Source organism: Daphnia pulicaria, chromosome 2 (genome assembly GCF_021234035.1).
Source record: "Daphnia pulicaria isolate SC F1-1A chromosome 2, SC_F0-13Bv2, whole genome shotgun sequence".
NCBI classification, from domain to species: Eukaryota; Metazoa; Arthropoda; class Branchiopoda; order Diplostraca; family Daphniidae; genus Daphnia; species Daphnia pulicaria.
This window is the reverse complement of record NC_060914.1, coordinates 1,471,763-1,493,437: the sequence shown is the minus strand read 5'-3', so window position 1 is coordinate 1,493,437 and position 21,675 is coordinate 1,471,763. Positions and strand designations below refer to the sequence as shown.

The window sequence follows — 21,675 nt, the reverse complement described above, 5'->3', positions numbered from 1 at the left end:
TGACGGTGTACTGGATGAACGGTGGGAGGGCCAGTGAGGCTTATAGTTTATAGTTACCTGCTTCTGGGCAAAAAGGCAAAGAAGAAGAAGAGAAAAAACAGGCAACCCAAAAAGATAAAAAAGAATTCTGGAAGGAGGAAACACCTCCTCTATTCTATATAGCCTCCTCCTCCTTCTTCTACTTCTCCCCCTCCTTTTCATTCTTCTTCCTCTTTCAACTGCATCTATACTCGAGGCAACCGCAGCACCGAACGCAAACACTCACTCACGCAGCAGTGTATATAGCCTCTAGAGAGAGAGAGAGAGAGAGTTTGGCTGTGTGTGTGTTGCCCACACAAAAGCTGACTGATTGAGGGGGAGGAGACCGTGTGGTGCAACAAGCGGCCTGGACTCTTTAGATATAGGCGAGTAGTGTAGTGCCGGGGTTCTCTCTGTCCAGGATCTATCTCTTATAAGAAGAAGAAGCCAAGAGGAGTGTGATGATGATCAAAAGAGGGGAAGCAATAAAATGCCCAGTCAGGATCATCATTCGCCACACTTTTTTCTTTGGGAAAGAAGAAGATGGACTCTTGTCGATAATGGAACCGAAGCTTCCAAGTTCATTCGGTTTTTATGGGTCCCATTTTATTTATTTTTTATTCGGGGGCTCTTCCCGATGTTTCATACGCCCATTTCTGATGAATCAAATTTATAACTATATTTCCCCCCAAGTTGGATTTCATGAAATGGAAAGTGTCTTGTAAAAACATTTGGTTTGAAAAAAATAAGGAATATTTAAAAAATTGATGTGTTTGGACCTCGAATTAAGTGTCGATTCTCTTCGCGTGTGCTGCCGGGCATCAACTCTTTTTCTTTTTTCCATTTCTCGACAAGTTCGTTTTGAAACGCTCAAAGTAGATTATATACATTGGCACAGAGAAAAGAAAAAAAAAGGTAAATTGGAAAAATGGACGATTTAACCTGTGGGAGCTAGAGAGTCGAGCGCACCGGTTAGCCGCCAACTGGATTAATTGAATGCCCGAAAAGAAAAACTTGGACGTAATGTGGGAACGTGTGTGTGTGTCTACTGGCACTATGTGAATGGGTTCCAGAAACACGCGCGTATATTATTCCCCAGCTGCCATGAATGGTGAATTACCAAGAACTACAAGTCCCCTATATAAGAAAGAATACACCTTATATAAATGCATACGTATATAATACGTAGAGTTGGGAGGAAAACCGAGCGACATCATTTGTTCAACTAGATATCTGCTCTCCAACACAACGGCATATACCATAATATTAGACTTGATTATTTTCTTTTCCCTACATAAATCTTGTTTTGTAATTTCTGGTTTCCTCAAATTTAAACAACGAAGGACACTAGTAGCCACCGAGAGCTTCGGATCGTCCAACCGTTCATAATTAGAAAACAATAAAATACTTGGTGCATTTCTTGATGTCACTGACATGAACTCTTGAGGACATGCCACCCGCAGAGAGTACCACAACCTCTCGTGTAACTTAAAAATTGTTAGTATAATATTATCTATCCCCAATGAAACGACAGTCGAAAGCAATCAAATAATATCGCTTTACCCTCGTCGACTGTGGCGAGAGACCTTCATAGCGGAGTATGGGACACTTCAAAAGGGACATTATTGACTTTACATGTTTTCTGTCTTTTTCCAAAGTCATGACGTGGCCAGCAACTGGCCAAACCTCCGTCAGACGAGGTTGTCAATCGCTTGTCAATGTCCTGTTGGTCCTGTTATTCTTTTACTGCAAGTCGTTATCGCAGACAAATAGTAGTTCCCACTGAACTGATGGATTGTTATGAGTACTGATGCTGATGCCCTGATGCTGTACGCTCGACTGAACTGGGTTGGATTTTTGCCACAAACAATAAAATATTGTCCTCTGCTGCGAAATCTTTGCGAAAATGGAAGAGCAAAATGATGACAAAGTTCTGGCATTCGGGGGAAAATCGGCGCTGTACAACCATTTGTAGATATTGAAAGGTATATTATAGCTTTGAATTATTATGTACGAGGTTTGAGCATTATCGTCAAAACATTTTGGAATAACTCTCTCGTTGTATACCGGACAACAGTGTCTGTTGGGAGTTTCTGGGTACCGATACGACCGTTAAAAAAAGGAAATTCTATTTGACTTGACGTTTTGCATGTGTCACAAATATGGCATCTTTTGGCGAAATTTAATTACCCTCCACTACTCCGGCTCTCTCATGTCGATATCCGCAAGGAATGTCTAAAAAACTAAACAAAAATGGGAAAAAATATTTTACACATTTATTATTCTGTGCTGGGGATCCTCGGGGTATCTCACCAAGTGTTAAAAAACCCAAGTTCAAAAAGTCCAAGCGAGTCACTAAGGCATCGTAAAAATAGTAATCCATAGTTTCATCAGCAGCCAATCGGCATCGACTGACCCGGAAAATGTTACCGGCCGCCCACCGCGCGTGCGTGCAACTAGACATATACCGCGATGATGAGGACCCGCATCTTATTGCCAAGAAGAAAGAGGAGCGCACACAGCATCGCGTAAATCATCATTATTAAATTGCTGGGCGAATTTCTCGCCGGCCCGTGCTATTCCATTTTGAAATACCCGCCATTACGTTCCCTCTCATATTGGACCTTTTTTATTTTTAGCCGCACGTCGGCAGCTCCTTACAACCCATCCAAAGGGCAACAAGTCACGAATGAATATATCTGCCATTATTAAACTGATTTTTTTCCCGTAACCATCCTTATACGCCGCAAGGGCATCGCCACTTGCGTCAATTGTTGTATAAGCGGATTCGTGATTTTCCCTTTCGCACCAGACCTACAAGAGGACCATTGACACGCCACAACAACTCCCACTTGAATTTTCGTGAACGTTTCGGCTCGTCATGGAGGAAAATATCGTGCCCAGTAGATATCCTTATGAACACGATTACGTATTATTCTAAAAGGCAGCAGCACTTTCATTCGTTGGGCAAAGTAGTGTAAGACGTCTGATTCACCTTCCCCGATGAGTTGGCGTGTATCAGAGTGATGGAAACAGCTGTTGTTGTTGTTGTTGTCCGAGTAACAACAACAAAGTAACTCTCGATCGAGTGCGGTTAAAATGATTTGAGCTCGGTCAACCGTCGCTTGGAAAAGTAAAAGGTTCAATCGGTCTGCAATCAGTCGAGGCCGGTGCTGACGTTGGTCGGTGTCGCTTTGCTTATTTTTTCGGCTGATGACCAGCTCCAAAGTGCACAGGGGATTGTAAAAACAAACAGCAATTCACGTTGTCGTGCATTCAATTTTATGGCGTTCCACTCACGTTGCAAACCATATAGCATCCAACGTTTTCTTCCTTGTATGTTTTTGTTTACTTTTTTCCTGGCCGATTTGGTTCTATACCGCCCACTGGAAAATTCCATCATTTTTAAAATGTCCAGTTGCTCTTAACTGCGGACTGAGTTGTATACAAATACGTGTAGCCGATGCGGTAGCCTCGATTAAAAGCCACTGCATCAGATACACGAGTACACAGCAGCAGCAGCAGGAGTAGTAGTAGCGCTTGAGAAAATAACGATTACTCCGCCGGAATGGCGGCCATACGCCAGCACACCGCTCAATCAGTCAAGATGATCAGCCCTTTGTAATCTTCGTCGGCGTTTTTCTTTTCTTTTTCTTTCTCTCCCCACCCACACGTCTACTCCACCCTTTTTAAATAAAACAAAATTCAAAAGAAAAATAAAAACACAAACAGCCAACCAAACTCACTTCAATTCGTATCGGTGGGTGGAAGTGATGGCGAAGGGGGGGGGGGGAGAGAATAATACGGTATGAAATAAGCTTGGGAAATGTAGAAGATTAGCCTTTTTTGTTTTTCTTTTATTGCTGCGCTGGTGAAACCAAAAAGACGAAAACAAAACAAAAAAACAAGCCAACACCAAATATCCGTCCGTCCGTCCGTCCGTCCCAGAAGTGATCGTAAAAAACCGAAAAACAAAAGGGAAGAAAATATAAGAAACGAGCTAGGCGCGGGAAAAGATTTTGTCTACTGGGCTCTCTGATGATGTAAGGATGCCATCGGACGCCCCCTGCCAGTCGAGTATAGCCCCTTTTGCAGATATTGCGCGACGACTCGACCGCCAAACTCCAAGCCTAACGATATGTACACACGATATAATGACTGGAGCGGTATACTACTCGTATCGTCTAGAACGTACGGAAGAAAAATACAAAACACATTTTTTGGGTTGTTTTGTTCCAGAGCTCCGGACAGAACCCATTAGCACTCAAGTTTTTTAAAGGCAAGCTCAGCTGTCGTCGCTACTTTTATAGAAAAACAAAAAAAAAAAAAAAAATTAAACGAAACTTGCGTGCGGTGAAAATCTTGGACAAGACAAAAAGAAGCAACTTACAAAAAGCCCACACTCAATTTCAAACCGCATCTGGGCATGTCAGTCGACGTGTAATAGTTGACTGAATGGAGCCAAGCTCTGATTGAAGGCAGATTTTTTCATTAGTGCATGAAATTTAGTTTGAAAAGAAACAAGGAAAGAGAGTCGAGCGTATTTTACTCGTTGAATATCGAAATCTGTCGGAATTCTTGACGGGTCCAATAAAAATGATTCATAATGTTTCGTAAAACAAGGGACTGAGCTGTATGGCGGCAGCTTCAACGATCAAGAGATCACCTGCTGACTGGCGCAAACACGACGGCAGCTGACATAGCGGACGCTTTCTCGTCATGAGATTTTTCTTATCCTCTGCGCTAGCGAATTTCAAGGGCCAGGTAGACAATAAAGAGATTCTCTTAAAGTATCAAATCTATTGGTTTCCAGATTCCTGAATAATCTCGGACTTTTCTTTTGTTTTTCTACGTAAAGAAGAAATGCCCCAAGTGTTTTTGTTTTTCCTTAGGTATAAAAATGTGACAAGAGATCGCAACCCGGCGATAAGATTAAGGTTGACAGGTAAAACTTTGTCTCGGCGGAGGCGCCGCTGCAATAAGTTCTGTTTCCATCTGAAAGGAGAGAGCCGTGCGATACAGATCGAAGCGCGTATACGTGTGCAGACGTTACGACTTCCTAAGATCAGTCATCAAACGCTGGTGCCCACTCGGTTCCCTCAAACTCCAGGTTTATTGTCTACATCGTCAACGCCCTCAAGTCAGCATTAAATGCCGTAAAAACTGGAGTAACTTTGTGAAGAATAATAATGTTAAAAGGATTCCTTCTGGCAATTTGTGTTGGATGTTTTAAACAAAATTTCACTTTGCTGTTAAGGTTTGTCAACAACCTGTTAATAATGCAGCGACTTTATATGGCATTCGTTGATCGCTGCTCTTCATAATAAACGAGAAAAATCGTTCATGAGAAACAAATCGGACACTGATAATGCATCCACTACGTGAATCGATGAAGTGTGACGGGCTCCCAGGTAGATACTGGCCTTAAGGCGACGCAATCATTTTTGCAGATTTCAGTCTAGACTATAAGGTCAACCCTCATACCCTCATGTCCAGCTGAATATCTGCAACATAGCGGGAGAAAGGGATGAATTATTATTCTTCCGTGCTTCGTCGACATGATTGAACTTTAAGCGCCCGATAGAAAGCGGAGCCAACATTTACCGTCTGGAAATTATCAAATTATTTTATTTTTCAAACCCCACACTTTCGTTGCGCCATCTAGATGCCCTTGGTAAAATAAAAAATTTGCTTTTTCAAGTTATGAATGAAAACTTTGACAAATTCCGATTCCCTTTTGAAATGTAGATCGCTTTTGTTCGGTTAAACCGATAGCTAGAAAAAATACGGTTTGATCAACCGAACTTCGATGACCATATATCTCGATGACTGATTTAATCTTAGTAGTATTCCCTACCCCTTTGTCAAATTCCATATCTTTCTGATGTTGCTGTGTTCCAGAAAAGCTCGGACCGAAACAAATGGCATCTTACATCATGATCTCGCGTTGATGTTATAAACACATGTTACGTTTTCAAAATCCTGTGATTTTTCGTGACATCAGAGTTATTCCAAGTACATCTATTATTATCTCACTTCCCTTCGTTTCGCTTGATTATTTTCTGCCATAGATTTCGTGATTCAATAATGTGTGACACTCGAACCCGTAAACGTTACGCCAAAAGAACAAGGTATACATGAGAACTACTACTAGTCTCAACGGCAACTTGTAATCACACCATCGCCTGATATGTATTCCATGTAAGTATTCCATTCCAAGTTCATGTATTTCAGTTCATCAAGAATGTATTTGAATTTCATCTAATTGAATTTATTGTGTGCGGCAGACATACATTCAATGTACAGCGCACAGACATTTGCAGCACACGGGAACTCGAGAAATCGACGCACAAGCCGGAATAAGTGTGGGAACAGGAAGCACTGTAAATTTTATAGGATGTCTGGTCGAAAAAACGTGGGGAATGCGTTTAAATTTTACCCATTTCGGACATTCCCATTAACATACTGCGAACTTGATCTGAGTTGGTGGACGGATACTGTCCATCTTCGAAAGATTCTTCGTCGTCAAAAGATTGCTTCATCCTCTTCTTGAATCTAAAACAAAACACATTGAAAGTTATGAATGGATCAGTTAAAATTCACGTTGAATTGACAAAATAAGAATGGCAATTACGCTGGGCTTTCACTGTTGTTATCGGGATTGCAGCAGAGTTGAAGCTTCTTTTCCAAAGCTTTGATGACATCTCGATGAGGTGTTTGAACGTTCCGCACCATCACACGGATTTCTTTGATAAAAGTGAAAGCAAACAATGAAGTTCGGCAATCGGAAAAACCATCTCTATTACGAGAAAAATAGAAGGAAAGTTAGAACTCTTACTTTTCACTGCTTCTATGAGATTTAATAAGCGTTTCTGGTCTTCGGAAAACAAAATTTTCGTAATGTATTCGTCGACATTTTCCTTAGAAGTGCTCGCGGAATGAATGATGGCTGCCAGAGAAATTTGAGACGGGGAGTAGATCAAAATAGCGTCAGTGTAAAAAACTTGTTCGAGGAATTCATCAATTCCTGATCTCAGTCTCTCAGGGTCACTGAAGGTTGGAAATCTTGTTTTCATGTCAATCATCAAGCCTTCAAGCCTGCAAAATTATAAATCAGGATTAATGTTGAGCAAAAGAAATTGCAGCAAAGGGAAAGACAATGAAATGTACATACGGTCGAAAAGGATTATGGACAGTCAATTGATAGTCAAGTTGTTGCATTAGAAGAAGTTCATTGTTCAAAATAATGGAAGCAGCCTTTTCTCTGTCTCCTTTCAGGTTACCAACAAATTGATCCATAGAAACATTGAACTCTTCCACTTTACAAGCCAAGTAGACACAAGTAACACTATAAGAATAAATGATTATTGCAAATTCAGGGATTTAATTAACAAATAACTCACAGGATCTCTTTGGGTGGATAGTCCATGACAGAATTGTTGACATAGAAACGCTTTAGGTAGTGCAAAGCTGTTCCTATCACATAGCGAGGCATAGGAGGGAGGAATTTTCTGCAAAAGTCTCTGAGCTGGTATTCATAACTCATAATCAAAATTTTTTCCTCTGTCACGTTCAAAAAATGGAGTTCTTGCTCTTCAACCTGTTAAATAGTACACATTGATTATCATGCCATGTTGGTCACACTTCCTGGAAGCAACTTACAGTCATATTTCTCCCTCGGCTTGAAATATATTTTATGTTGGCACTGAGCCGGGCATTAGAAACATCATTTTCATCTTTAAACATCCAAAAACTACGCTGGGTACTCGTTGCAAACATATTGAACTTGCCCCGTTTTCATGTGTTTGACCATGCAAAATATAACATTCACATATGGTTTTTTGAGTTTCAACTGAAAATTCTGGTAAATTTCGTCTGCTAGAGGACTTCGTTTCCAAGGCAATGATTACGACACCTACGCCATCTGGGAGACGTTGTTTCATTCTCCGACAGCCAATGAGAATACACCGCGTTTGAATGAGTTTTGACAACCCTATTTCGATAGAAAGCTTTTTTTTTTAAATAATAATAAATGAGTAGCTTTAAATAGACTGAAGAATTGAATCTAAACTTTTATTTCAGCACAAAATCAACGGCAATTTTGAAAGTTTCTAAAGCTCTGTATCCAGTAAAGAGCTTTTGAGACACATAACAAAATATTTTTCCGAGTATTAAAGAAGGCATTGCATAGGATTGCGGTGAAATATGAAACGTGATAAAACTTCGTCCGGCGCACTCGTCCTTAAGTAAATTGTGTGACGTCGTCGTCAGTTGGCTTTTAGTGGTAGTTACCAGTTTGCCCAGTTCCGAAACCACCGAAACCATTGCCGCCAGAGCCTACGAAAAGGAGAATAGATTATTAAGAAATTGTTCAAACGATTTCTTTTGCTAAAGACAAAATGAAAATATTACCACCACCACCGGCGTAGGGGTTGTAGCCTTTTCCGGCAGTCAGCGCTTGACCTGTTTACATTTAAAATATTTAGATTTGGTTGACAAGCATATGAGTCATTCTGGGTTTTACTTACCAACTCCAACGGTACCGATTCCAGTGAATTGACCGTAGGCACCAATGGCTCCGGCAACAGTACTATCAACACAAAATAAAATATTAGATTATTCCTTTTGCCTTCTTTAGAGCATAATTGCGGATTGTTTTACCCAGCTCCATAGCCGCCTAGGCCGTTTTGAAATCCGGTGGAGAATATTTCATTGAAAGTGTTACTTCCATACCCGACAAGAGGGGTACCGGCTTGTACTCCGCAAGCCAAGCAAAGAATGACGGCCTGCGTGAAATTAATTATTTAGTGGATGAGATCCTTGTTTTAGTCGGTATTTTTATTTTAAAAAAGATGCAATATACTCACGATGGAAACGATGCTGGTATATCTGGCAACCATATTGAAGATTGTGTAGCTAGGAGTCCTAGTGAACAGTGAATAATGATAGACTTGGTTTTCAATCCGTTTAAATAGAGTACCGCTGATCACGTGACACTTTCGCTCGTTTTCTTTGTAACATTAGAGGAAATTTGGATAATTTGAGAAAGCGATTCTCGATCATTCCCAAAATTCCCAAGAAAAAAATGATCGCTGATTCGTACTTCTTGTCTAATAGTCTAAAGTATTGTTCTGAAGAAAAGATCTGTCCCACTTCTTCACTGACTAAGTGAAAGCCATTTTATTACTTTGTCTTTAGATTTATTATAGTCTAATGGAGCTTCAATCCTACAATTTCCATTATTATTGTAGCCGTTAGACAGGCAGGCGTAGGACGTCGCTAAAGAGACGTGAACGATTTCGCTTTCCAGTTTCCAGTTGACCGCAATTCATTGTATCTACATACTATAGAATTTCTTCGATAGTCATGCCACAATAGATTATGGTACATTGGCCTTCCTTTATCTGTTGCGCCAATAAAGAACAAAAACTACTAGACTGGATTGAATATCGTTTTTGCGTTCAATGGGGTTAGTATTTCACCCTGTTTATTGCATGGGGAGAATCAGTCTGAGAAATATGACACAACCGTACAAAATACAGGGAACAAACTCACCGTCAACAATTAAACCCCTTTTAAAAAATAAATTAAACTATTCAAAATTAGCGCTGCTGTGCAGTTGATAGTTTCATGGCAATTTTCATTTGTAACCAGGTGTGGCATTACATCTACTAAACCGCGCGTGCGATACCCATTTTTCCATCGCTTAAAAAGACAAAAGGAAACACAACTATTTATGTAGAGTTTTGTAGACTCCACCCTAGATGAATCCGACACGGTGGGGTAGTAAAAATAACGACAAATATACATCTGTTAAGTGGACGCTGGAGTGGCTGGCTTTTTTCCATTTATCACAAAACGAAATATGCGGTTGAAAAGCCTCTACGATCTTTCGCGCCAATCTTCATGTTATCTACGGGAGAGAATACCGAGTACCCCTTGACACATGGAAGCCTATAGCATAGTATATCCCACTTCACAGTAACGGTCCACAGGTCCAGTCGATTACGATCTTTCCGATGCCAAGTTCACAGAACTGCAAACTGAATAGTAATAGCTAACAAAATAGAAGACCATACATGTAGAGCGGACAGGCAGATGTGGGTAACTTTTTCCTCTTTTCGTCATTGTTAGGTTTTTATTTATCGATTATGATTGAGGGAAAGGAAGAGAACCTAGATTCAATTTCATTTGGCAGGGGAGCGGTCGATATACAAATACATACATGGGATATACCGTACAACATGCGCTGTAAGTTTCCTCTCCATTTTTTCTCCCTCGCAACTCGTCTGTGGACGTTGACGTGTACGCACATTTTTACCATTCCCTCCAGTCTTACTCACACCTGTACAGGTGTGTCGGCCAATATTGATTGCGTGCAGCATTCACGTTTCGTGCTGAAAGGCTTCCTAGCCAAAAAAATAAAAATAAAAAGGAGATTCTCGTTTGCTTCGGCACATCTCGACTTCTATTACACTTGTAGACTTGCTACGTAATCGGATAGAAAAGCGCTTACTTACTCTTCTTTATAGATTGTTTAAATGCTAAGTGGAATCCAATTAAGTGGAAAACCACACTGGATAACGCACAGGGGGAAGTAACAAACTGGTCAAAAGCATTCTCTCTCAGTTGGGGGTATAATGGGTCTTTTTTTAAATCGTGAATACAAAAGAACGGTCAAAACGACTGTCAATGTGTTTTTGTAACGGGTGAAAGGGGGGAGGGAGAGGGGAGGCCGCTCAAAAGGGAGGTTGAGAGGGGCAGGTGTTTGGCCGGGATAACACATCGTATATAGAGATGCTTCGAACTGATGTGGGCATCAGAGCGGTATTGTACAGAGAGTGAAAGGGAGAGACAGGAACGGATGGGGGGAGGGGATGAGTAATGCACACTTGCACGGGACCCTCGAAAACTGCCACCACACATCTGTGGGCGCTCTGTTGTATATACGTACAAGTATTGCATTGTCGGCTACATCACTCTCTAAGCTGGAAAAACGATTTGGCCATCATTTTAGTTTGAAGCACCGTGGGACAACGTGGCACATTCTACTTCGGATGTTTCCGTCGAACAGTTCTCGAAGTTACTCCTGTTTTCATTTGTAGCGCTCGGTCCCTGTAATACAGTCGCTGCTGTCGTCCAGGTGAGGTGTCGTGTAAACAAGTGACCGATTAGTGTAAATTTGGTTATGAGGTCGCTAAGTAGTAGTGCCGCAGGTAATTGCTATTAAATCTCATATTACCTGGACAAGGCTACTTAACGTTCTTTTAACTTAAAACGACTTTTTAAACTCTATTGAAACATTTGAACTGTATAATAAAAAAGAACAATTACCAAATGACCTGTTTTCATTCACCAACTATTAGTTATGTATTTGATTCATCCTAAAAATTCGTCCTGAAATCCTTGTTTGTACTTTTTGAACACAAAATAAACTGGGGTTTGAAACTCCAAAGATGTTGTTCGATGTAAGTTACAAAGCATAGAAGGAAGAAGGAATTGTTTCTTTCTGATGGCACCACATTTTAGCCAACCGGTTCCGTTTCTCTCATAAGCCAATTCAAGCCTTCTTTTTTGTTCATCTTCTGTAAAAGAGGCGCTACTTTATCACGACACTGGGTATGGTATTGGTCGATGTAAGCAACCTGAAATAACGACACAGGTTATTTGTCATAATTTATGATACGAATATAAAGTTGATAATACCTCTTCCTTGGTCAACATTTCAGCAATGATCCTGCAAGAAAAAAACTGTTCTTTTAAAAATGCTCTCACGAATTTATCTGATAAATTAAACTTACATCTTTTGCTGGATGGGGACAAAAGTTAGATTTTCAAAAGTACAAAATTTGCGGTCTTTGAAATTGTTCTCGGGTTTGGCTGACACTATTTTAACCAAATTTTCGATGCGAATTCCGAATTCTCCGTCTTGATAAAAACCTGGTTCATTTGAAAGAACCATATTCTCGCTTAGACCCTACCAAATGAAATAGTAAATTATAACAAGAACAGGTGACGTCAACAGGATTTATACCGGATCGTCTGGGTAAACTCTCCAAGAAATTCCCATTGGGCCTTCGTGAACGCAGAGGTAATGACCAACTCCGTGACTCGTGCCATGAAGATAATCAAGGCCAACGTCCCACAAAGCCTTGCGCGCCAAAACATCCAATACATTGCCCTGTGGAAATTGTATTAAATGTTAAAAGCAACCTTCGTTCTAGAAACTCTACGGGCACGTGTTACTTTAATTTTGGATGGGAAAAGGCAGGTAGCCAAACTCATTTGACCCTTCAGAACGCGGGTAAAGCATTGGCGCTCAAAGGGTGTAGGGCATCCAAAATGTACAGTGCGTGTTACGTCAGTTGTACCATCCTTGTACTGTCCACCGGAATCACAAAGGTAAATTTCGCGGTCATTAATGGGACGGTCCGTCTCAGGACTGGGTTTGTAATGAATGATAGCTGCGTTGGAACCCGACGAACTAATCGTGTCAAAACTCAAACCAACAAAATCGGCTTGCTCAGCACGAAAGCCAGCTAGTTTATCGGCGGCAGATATTTCAGTCACAACTCGCTGCGATTCAACTTCTTTCTCCAACCACGCAAAGAAACAACAGAGAGCAGCTGCGTCCTTGATGTGCGCGTTTTCCATGCCTACAATAGTACACATTCACCAAAAGAAGACTAAAGATGATGGGACACAAATAAATATAAGGAAATAAACGTCATACCGGCCATCTCGACTGGATTCTTGATCGCTTTCATGAAAACAACAGGCGACACATCACTACAAAGGATATCTTCAGGAACTAGATTTGAAAATGCGACTGCACTTTTGTCGCTTATCCAGATCTTCTTCGGTTGCTGTGGAATCTGTCGACAAATCAGCCAAAACAAACAAAGAAAACAAGTCAGAATGCATTTTTCTTTCTTGGTTATGATCGCTCATGAATGTACTTCAGCAGCCAAGAATCCGTCAACATCCTCGTACGGGTGCAGAATAGCCAATACATTGTTGTTGGTCTGAGACGAAACCAGTTCTGCCATTTCAACGTCAGCTTCCAGATTTAAATGCTGTCTAACCGAGAGTGTCACTTTAGATGGGTCGACGAATAAATGAATTTCTCCATTCGTTTTGACCAGCGCCCATGAGAAAAATACAGGATTGTACTGAATATCAGAACCACGTAAGTTTAGCAACCCTAAATCAGTTGAATGTATAGGCTAATAGTTAGTCTCCTTCTAGCTGATCCATTGATTTTCACTTACATGCAATATCATCAAGAGCAGTCAGTAATAACAAGGAGCAGTTTTTGGCATCCATTTCTTGAATGACATCTTTAACTTTGTCTTGCCAAGATTTACCTGGTGCAACGACGACGAAGATTAAATAACACGCTTGTCAGTAACATATTAATTCAAATAAAACTTACCAGTAAATTCAATTCCAAGAGGTTGAATAACATGGGATGGAGGTGGGGGTTTATCATCCCAAATGGCATCTACTATATTCCTTTCCACTGGAACCAGAATGTGGCCATTGGATTTTAGAGTTTTTGATAAAGGAGTCCATTGGTCTTTGGAAAATAGTCTTGGATCCACACCAACTTTTGATCCTACTGGTAATGTTTTGGCAAGCCAAGCTCCTTGAGTTGGAGTAGTAGGTATACCTAATGAAAAATATTATATTAGGTAATTTCATTAATAATTTCTTTAAAAATATATACCTTCTTTCATTAATGTCCAATTTGCATCCAATTGTTTCTCAGCTTGATTGAAGTAACGGCCATCAGTCCACAGGCATGCATCTGTTTCTGTTATGACAGCCGTACCAGCTGAACCAGTAAACCCAGAGACAAAAGCCCTACGCTGATCACTGTCAGCTAAATATTCACTCTATAAAAGTTTAGAGAAGAAGACACACTCAATTAAGTGAATTATGGTTAATGTAACAGTTGCATCTTAAAATATGAGAATTGAGACAAAAGACCAGCCAACCTGATGTGCATCTCCACTTGGTACAATGTAAGCTTGGATAGCTTCCGTAACGAAAGTTGTATCTTTCATCAAACTCCGAAGACGTTTTAGAATTTGGGTAGTCTGTTTAGCCGCCATAATGCGCAGGTTTGAAGTGTCAAATCACCATTAATTGAATGTGATTGAACTATCTAACACACACAACTATTAGGTAAATGACCGTTATCTGACTAGACACAATCAAAATCAATCAAATAAATTTTACCTTTGATCCCTAATACGTAACAAGCTAAAAAATAAAGACGGAGATATTGAGAAAAACAAATATCAGCTGGACCAATTGAAACCGCGCAAAATTTCGCTCCCTGGTGCCTAAAATTCGAACAACTTGAATACAAAAAATGTAAATAGGCTATCAAGGTGATAAATAGAGGTTTATTTACTTAAAAATATTGTAAACTAAATTTTTATTTTTGTGGGAACACAATTATCTTATTTTATAAAAATTCGTTTGAACTTTATAAGAAAAGATTTTATAAGATTGAGAGTTGCTGCTTAGTCCATCCATAAAACCCGCAGAGGCGCAGACGATAGCACGATACTGCTTCTGGAAAATTTGTAATCGCGTCTTCGCCCGCGTGTGTTTAATTGATAACTGCTTGAATCACAAGTAAAACATTGTAAAAAACATCCTATTTACTGCTGAAGTTATTGTTTGTATCAATTGATTTCAATAGAACTCTCGAAAAGTAAAATGATCATTCCAATTCGCTGTTTTACGTGCGGAAAAGTAATCGGCAACAAATGGGAGACATATCTTGGCTTATTGCAAGCCGAATACACTGAAGGGTAATGGTTGTCTTATTTCATCACTATTCAGAGTCACGAAGGAAAAATTTAATGATACAAATATAATGGTAGCAATTGTGAAATGGGTACCGGTACCTGACAATAATTGAAAAAAATTCAGCTTGTTTACAAAGTTGATGTAATATTGAAGAAGAAGATCATAATTTCCTGTTTAGAATAATCACAGCTTAAATTCTGTTACTAATTTAATGTTTCTCCTACAATTTTAGTGATGCTCTTGATGCCCTTGGTCTGAAGAGATATTGTTGTCGGCGAATGTTGCTGGGCCATGTGGACTTGATTGAAAAACTCTTGAATTATGCTCCACTTGAAAAGTAACATGTCATTGTCACAACTATAAACATGTCATTCAACCCTGATGACAAACCATCATCCTACTCCAAGTTACATCTGATGTGAATACAAACCATTTCTTCAATTAGTAATTGTTTTTATGATGGTATTATAAATTTTCCTATTTCCTCAACACTAACTAACAATATTATAACAATCAAGTTATTATTATGTAATTCTACACGATAGAAGCAATGATGAAGTTGCAGTCTCGTGCAATTCGCATTTATGCCGAATCTCCTTGCGCAGATTGAATTTTAACGAACCATACGATACCAGACTGCGTTGGGCCATGGTTCTTTGCTCTCTCCTATCGCACGAGCTCGTATAGCCAACAGACGGCTCCGAGTCATCGCGGTGCGTCTTATTTTAAGAATAGAACAGATTGCGCCGTGGTTCTCTAACCTTCCCCTTTTTTTAAGACGGCGTGTAAGTTTCTTTGCAGTAGCAGTCGTGCCTCAGCTTTCTCAATCGCTGCTACTCTCAGCCACTTATGTAAAGAGCTGTTGCTTGCTAGTGTGAAAGTGCGCGCGCTTGCGTCTACAACTGTTCTTCTATTTTTCATTAATGCTCTAAATTTATAATCATCGTTTTAAAGCCGAACAAAGACTAAACTCTAGAGAAGAAGGTCGATACGCCTGAAAGAGAAGCTTTATCTAGTATTTTTAGATCCGACTGACGAGCGTTCCTTACTTGTCATAAGTGTATTTCCCAACTGAAATTAAGGTGAGTAAAAGGATTATTAAATTTGGAATTGTTGTTGAGTTGGATCTTGTTTAAAGTAACCTTTAACGGCTTCTACCCCGCGTAACCGTCACCGGCTATTTTTATCAACTGGAATCATTGTAGAATTACATTTCGTGTAGTTTTCACGGATTTTCAGAATCACGTTCTGATGATTTTTTTTTGTTTGTTTCATTGTTAATTAAAAACAAATGCTGTTAAACTAGAATAATTAAGCCTGGTTAAATTAGAAAATGTCAAACTGGCCCGTGAAATAACTCTAATGATCAATCGCGATTTGTTTTCAAAAATAATTCCATCTCTCATCTTTGACAACCATTTTTTAAAACCCATGAAATATGGTTGTGAGGCAATGGGGCAGATGTTTGTGAAATCTTGCTTTGGTGAAGTCACTTTTGAGATTGTTAGGTAATTTTGAACAACAAATGCTCATTTACATTCTTGATTAAATACTATCTAGAACCAAGTTGGGGGCAAAATCAAAAGGCGTTATCGTGTGATACCGCGTGATATTTTGGGAAGACGCGAGAGGCGTGAAACTCGGAGAAGACTGTCGAGAGGGAAAAATCGGTAACGCATCATCATACTCGGTCCTGGTCAGATGAAATGGCTTGCCAAGAGTTTAGGAAAGAGGTAGACGCCGTTTTTCCCGAGCACATATCTCGACTACATCGCGGTGCAGCCGACGGAACTCCGAATCGACGCAACCAGCGGAGGTTCCTGTATCGGGAGGCGCAGCCATCGGCCGGAGCTATTGGCCGTTACCGCACGCAGCCCGTCACCTTCGATGAAATCAAGGTACATCCATGCTCCATTTCTTTTTTCCTTTTGCCTTCGTTAGGGTATAGGGGGCCACTGTTGTATATGTGAAGCTCTTCATTCGACACGGTCGTCCAAAAACCAGACGGTAAGAAGAAGAAGAAGCAGAAGATGAAAAAAACAAGCAAACTAATTTAAGAACTCGTGGAGGCCGCTCAACAGCTGCGTTACCATCCAGTTGGTGATCAACCCTGCTGTATAGCGTTGCGGTACTTCTATGATTGGTGAACGCGAACAACCGACGTACACATGAGCAAAAAGGGGCGAAAGGAATTCTCCTTAACTTCGTCATTCGTCACCTTTTAAATTAAATCAGGTCCTTTTCCATCAAAAATAGTACTACCAACCTGCTAAATGTCAGAGAAGCGGATCGTGAGTCATTTCATCCTCTAACTGACTCGGCGTAGGAGGTAACGATGATTGATAATCTGAAAAGTTTCCAAGTTTACCAGCTAGTTGAGTCACATAAGCGCGACATCTGATGGTTCCGTATTGCCCTCGCACGGTTTAGAAATACTGTAGAGGTCAATCTTGGCCAACAGCTTCTATTTTGGTTTCCCATTTGTCTTTCGGCGCTTTCCCACTATTAACCGATTGATGTCTACATTTTTCAGGGCCATCTAGTGGGCTAGTGTATCAACTGATTGAGATGGTTTTTACAATGTCTTATGCAAAAATGTTTTGAATTTTGACAAATGTAGGAAGTAGACGAAGAAGTTCTCAACGAAGAAGTCCTCCCCGACGACAGCGCTGCCACAGTCGCGCAATCAGAGGAAGATTTGATGCAGCAGAAATTCCAAAAGTTGAGATTACGTCGCAGAGGCTCCCATCGCACAGCTCGTCGACCTCTTCTTAGGCATCTTAATTTGATTCTTATAAATATTATAATTTGATTCTTATTATATTATAAAATAATTTTATTCTTAGGCCATCTAACAGTCATGACGAATCAGAGTTTGATTGCAGTTCTTATGCTTCTCAACCACAGTCAACTGGCTCCGACCAAACTCAACATTTTCTGTCGTCTACTTGAGATGAAAATTAATTAAAATATATTTGTCGGCACGCTTATGTTGTTGGAATTCAAACTTTTCAGGAGGCTCCTTTCACCTTTTCTTCCGTTTCTCATATGGGCCTTTCTAACACTTTACTCATGTTATTGCGATGTTGGTAAAGATATCTTTTGTTATCGGGGATACACGTTTGCCATTGAGTCATAATAAATCATGTCAAATAATAAGTCATACATCTTTTTTTTTTAAATATTGCATTCTTTCCATCTATTACCACTTACACAGTGTCCATAAGAGTTCCTAATGCGCTGAAATTGCGTTTTAAATCAACACTACTGAGAAGGCAATCAATAACAATTTTAATCAGCGTAAGTACTTAATGTCTAATTTATTTGCGGTTAAAGACTCATTTTCTGGTCTTCTATTGATAAATGATCCGCGTACCAATTATAGCCTATGAAAATAATGAAATTACTACACCGGGTTATTAGTTGTTATTACTTAAACTTTTTTTATCAGCCCCTTTTTCTATTTTTGAATCTCTTATCTAAAGGAAATTTTTCCGAGAGTAACGTTAGGTGTCGCTGACGCTGCTGTTTACAATTTTAGAACACGTAGTCTGCTAGGTTCATCGTTCATTACGAATCGATCTTGCAACCTGCAAGTTTCGTCAGAAAGTCGTTTCTAGAAAGAGTGAAAATAATTTTGACCAAAATGCAACATTTTCAAAACTTGTTAAGGGAATTTCGATATCTTTCCAAAAAACAGTCTTACCAGTTATTTTATCGGCAGCGTGAGTCTTCTCTACTGCCATACAGTTTTTTATTGAGCAAATACAACGGCCGAAGATTTCGCCATTCCAGTTACAACTCTCCAAATGACAATTTCCGTGTGATACCATTTATGGCTTTTGGCATCATGGTTGCACATTGTGCAAAAGAAGATGATGGAAACAACAAACTCAGTACTGTTTATGGTATGCAGATGGTATGTTGTGCAGACATGTGTGTGGAGGTTTAATTCAGAATATTCAATGTGTTAGATCACCCATTGTTCAGAGCTGCCAGAAAAGGAAATGCAATTGCTGTTGAACGTCTCTGTAAGAATGGCGCAGATCCAAATCAAAGGTTGGTGTTACTAAGTGTTTTTTAAAAGAAACATTCTGGCATTAAAAATTTTTTTTAAAATAGACATCCTTTAGGATGGACTCCACTGCATGTTGCAGCAGTTCAAGGAAATGTTGATGTTGTAAAAGTTTTGTTGAAGGTAGTGTACCATATAGTAAAATACTTAAATCACTTTATAAACTACTGTGTAAAATACTTCTTTGTTCTTTACGTAGTGTGGAGCTAACCCAGATCTGGGAGATGATTTCAGCAATCTCAATTTGAAAGCAAGAGAAAAAGGGCTTCACTGGTTGGGTGGTAATTTATTTCATTTATTTAATAAATAAGTTTTTTTAGGACAAAGGATTTCAATTTCTTATTCATCAAGTAATGGAAACTCGAGAAGAAGAATTTTCGGACCGTCTTAATAATCGCGCCACCTTTAGTGGATGCACGGCGTTGCATTATGCGTGCATCATTGACGACGCCGGTAAAAAAAAAAAAAAGAATCACGTCTGGCACTTTCACGTTATAGTGTCTTAATTTTCTTTTGCAGCTTGTGTAGCAGCATTATTGGATGCAGGAGCCAATCCATCACTTGCAAATCTCGGTGGACACAAGCCAATTGATTACGCTAATAGTGATGCCATGAGAAAACTTTTAGAAAGTTACATTATAAAAGTAACTGATTCTATAAAAATGTTTTACATGTTAATTTTTTTTAAATTGACATAAAATTTTAAACAGTATGAGGACATGGTGAAAGAAAGAGCTGCAGAAGAGAGACGTAAATATCCGTTGGAATTACGATTAAAAGAAAACATTATTGGTCAAGAGGCGGCAATTGCTACGGTTGCGTCCGGTACAAATATTTTACTTGCTATATTTTCCATGTGCTTTCTTTGTATTATAGTAAATTTCATTCTTTTGGTTTAAATAGCTATACGAAGGAAAGAAGGTGGTTGGATCGACGAGGAGCATCCTTTGGTTTTTCTTTTCCTCGGCTCATCAGGAATTGGAAAGACAGAACTCGCTAAACAAGTTACAACAGAAACCAAACCTTAGAAAGCCATTGTTTTTTAATATTTTTTTTTTTAAATATTTCCTCAGGTTTCAAACTATTTGAACCCGAAAAGTTCCGAAGGATTCATTCGTTTGGACATGTCCGAATATCAGAACAAACACGAGGTAATACTTAGTACTGTTTACGTTTTGTAATTAATTGATTCATATCATGCAGAAATTTTTTTTTTTTAGGTCGCCAAATTAATTGGATCTCCTCCTGGCTATGTTGGTTATGAAGAAGGCGGACAGCTGACAAAGAAACTTAAAAAATGCCCTAACGTAAACACATTGTTTTTTAAATCATTTTTTATGGAAAAATATTTCACGATTGTTTTTTAGGCTGTCGTGTTACTTGATGAGGTAGACAAGGCACATCCCGATGTATTGACTGTTCTACTCCAGCTATTTGACGAAGTAAGGTTTGGGCTAGTAGTTTCAAGTGTGGCATTGAAAATGAGTTAATGTTTTAAATTTTCTGTAGGGAAGAATTACAGACGGACGAGGCAAAACGATATTTTGCAAAGATGCCATTTTCATTATGACTTCAAATTTAGCCAATGACGAGATCGCCGACCATGCCCTACAACTACGTCATGAAGCTGAAGTTGCAGCTAAACAACGAACAAAAAGTGATAAAGAAGGTTGGATATTTTGGTTATTGATGTAGCGTATCAAAAATGAAATTCATCTTTTATTCCCGCTTTTATTTCAAATGTTTTGCTCCTCTTACTACTTGTAGCCGAAATGCCTTCCATATCTCTTTGCATTTCTCGAGAATTCTGCGAGTTCATTGTTCGTCCAATCCTCAAGGTATTTATAATTTTTTAAAAGAGTTACAAATAATATTTATGAAATCTTTTGATTTTAGCGCCATTTTGGTCGTGATGAATTTCTAGGGAGAATAAATGAATTCGTCTTCTTTTTCCCCTTTTCAAGGTATTCATAAATTTATCCGTCTTCTGAAAATGTTTAAATCAAAGTTGCTTTTTCAAACAGAAATGAACTCCACCAGCTTGTAAAAAAAGAACTGGACTTTTGGGCCCAAAAGGTAAAATCAGACAATTCTTTGAAGGTAAAGAGATTATTTGAAAACTTTTTAATAATTAGGCTAAAGATCGGTATGACGTGGACTTATCGTGGGACGGACAAGTACTGGATGCACTATGCCTTGGGTACAATGTGGCTTACGGAGCCCGAAGTGTCAAGTATGAAGTGGAACGAGAGGTGGTAAGCCTACTCTCTAATTCTCAACAATTTCACGGCTTTCCACGTGGAGCTTTGCTACAGTTATACGTTGACTATGGCGGGAACGGATCTTCAAATGATTCAGCGCGTAATCCACAAATCCGCTTGCGTATTAAAAATAAAGACAGTGTCGAGTTTACAGAATTTTCTTCATCTGTGCGACATTTGCTTCCAACAGACGTTCCACAGCGAATTGATCCCTAAAAATATTTTCTAGACCAATTATAGATAAATTCGAATTGTTATTTTGTTGAAACGCCCTGCTCGTGATTTCCTCATTGAATTTAATGTTGTGTTCAAGGGAACCTTTGAACGCAAATAAAATCAGACGCATCATTTGTTTCGATTTGTTTATAAATTTTTAACATTGTCCAAACGGAGCGGACAGCGCATCCTTGAAATACAACAATAACCAAACTGTAAAATAAAATAGTAGCTCGATGGATTTAATAGGGCGACCAAAGGTCCTCGCAGTGCAATAAC

The 21,675-nt window shown here is 39.4% G+C and overlaps 5 protein-coding genes across 8 annotated transcripts; 2 read left to right on the top strand and 3 right to left on the bottom strand.

Annotated features, from left to right (window-relative positions):
- Nucleotides 1-6,267: 6,267 nt before the first annotated feature.
- LOC124327224 (cyclin-H-like) lies at nucleotides 6,268-7,895 on the bottom strand. The gene is made up of 6 exons (XM_046786191.1): nucleotides 7,681-7,895; nucleotides 7,422-7,618; nucleotides 7,193-7,366; nucleotides 6,857-7,116; nucleotides 6,653-6,764; nucleotides 6,268-6,573 (listed from the first exon to the last, which is right to left on the bottom strand). Exons 1-6 carry the CDS (start codon nucleotides 7,795-7,797, stop codon nucleotides 6,447-6,449), a joined length of 987 nt encoding a protein of 328 aa, XP_046642147.1. The 5' UTR covers nucleotides 7,798-7,895; the 3' UTR covers nucleotides 6,268-6,446.
- A 182-nt stretch (nucleotides 7,896-8,077) lies between these two features.
- LOC124327342 (keratin-associated protein 19-2-like) lies at nucleotides 8,078-8,966 on the bottom strand. Its single transcript, XM_046786351.1, has 5 exons — nucleotides 8,886-8,966; nucleotides 8,680-8,804; nucleotides 8,547-8,608; nucleotides 8,431-8,481; nucleotides 8,078-8,355 (listed from the first exon to the last, which is right to left on the bottom strand). Exons 1-5 carry the CDS (start codon nucleotides 8,916-8,918, stop codon nucleotides 8,297-8,299), a joined length of 330 nt encoding a protein of 109 aa, XP_046642307.1. The 5' UTR covers nucleotides 8,919-8,966; the 3' UTR covers nucleotides 8,078-8,296.
- A 2,394-nt stretch (nucleotides 8,967-11,360) lies between these two features.
- LOC124327062 (xaa-Pro aminopeptidase 1-like) lies at nucleotides 11,361-14,370 on the bottom strand. Of its 4 annotated transcripts, none has more exons than XM_046785915.1 (12): nucleotides 14,263-14,370; nucleotides 14,019-14,188; nucleotides 13,748-13,916; nucleotides 13,454-13,690; nucleotides 13,290-13,385; nucleotides 12,978-13,222; nucleotides 12,752-12,893; nucleotides 12,265-12,674; nucleotides 12,053-12,199; nucleotides 11,820-11,995; nucleotides 11,725-11,755; nucleotides 11,361-11,663 (listed from the first exon to the last, which is right to left on the bottom strand). In XM_046785915.1, the coding sequence occupies exons 2-12, from the start codon at nucleotides 14,133-14,135 to the stop codon at nucleotides 11,544-11,546; spliced, it is 1,890 nt and encodes a 629-aa protein (XP_046641871.1). In that variant the 5' UTR covers nucleotides 14,136-14,188; nucleotides 14,263-14,370; the 3' UTR covers nucleotides 11,361-11,543. The 4 variants fall into 4 exon arrangements, with proteins under 4 accessions (XP_046641871.1, XP_046641870.1, XP_046641872.1 ...); XM_046785914.1 differs by having other exon boundaries at nucleotides 14,019-14,201; nucleotides 14,263-14,362; XM_046785916.1 differs by having other exon boundaries at nucleotides 14,019-14,184; nucleotides 14,263-14,352.
- An 815-nt stretch (nucleotides 14,371-15,185) lies between these two features.
- LOC124327331 lies at nucleotides 15,186-18,003 on the top strand. Its single transcript, XM_046786340.1, has 4 exons — nucleotides 15,186-15,926; nucleotides 16,405-16,742; nucleotides 17,465-17,619; nucleotides 17,691-18,003. Exons 2-4 carry the CDS (start codon nucleotides 16,551-16,553, stop codon nucleotides 17,794-17,796), a joined length of 453 nt encoding a protein of 150 aa, XP_046642296.1. The 5' UTR covers nucleotides 15,186-15,926; nucleotides 16,405-16,550; the 3' UTR covers nucleotides 17,797-18,003.
- A 399-nt stretch (nucleotides 18,004-18,402) lies between these two features.
- Nucleotides 18,403-21,528, top strand: LOC124327065 (caseinolytic peptidase B protein homolog). Its single transcript, XM_046785921.1, has 16 exons — nucleotides 18,403-18,752; nucleotides 18,819-18,903; nucleotides 18,967-19,042; nucleotides 19,119-19,200; nucleotides 19,271-19,372; nucleotides 19,439-19,563; nucleotides 19,630-19,744; nucleotides 19,823-19,923; nucleotides 19,993-20,070; nucleotides 20,140-20,226; nucleotides 20,287-20,361; nucleotides 20,429-20,588; nucleotides 20,687-20,757; nucleotides 20,816-20,883; nucleotides 20,944-20,995; nucleotides 21,055-21,528. The coding sequence occupies exons 1-16, from the start codon at nucleotides 18,491-18,493 to the stop codon at nucleotides 21,394-21,396; spliced, it is 1,881 nt and encodes a 626-aa protein (XP_046641877.1). The 5' UTR covers nucleotides 18,403-18,490; the 3' UTR covers nucleotides 21,397-21,528.
- Nucleotides 21,529-21,675: the final 147 nt, after the last annotated feature.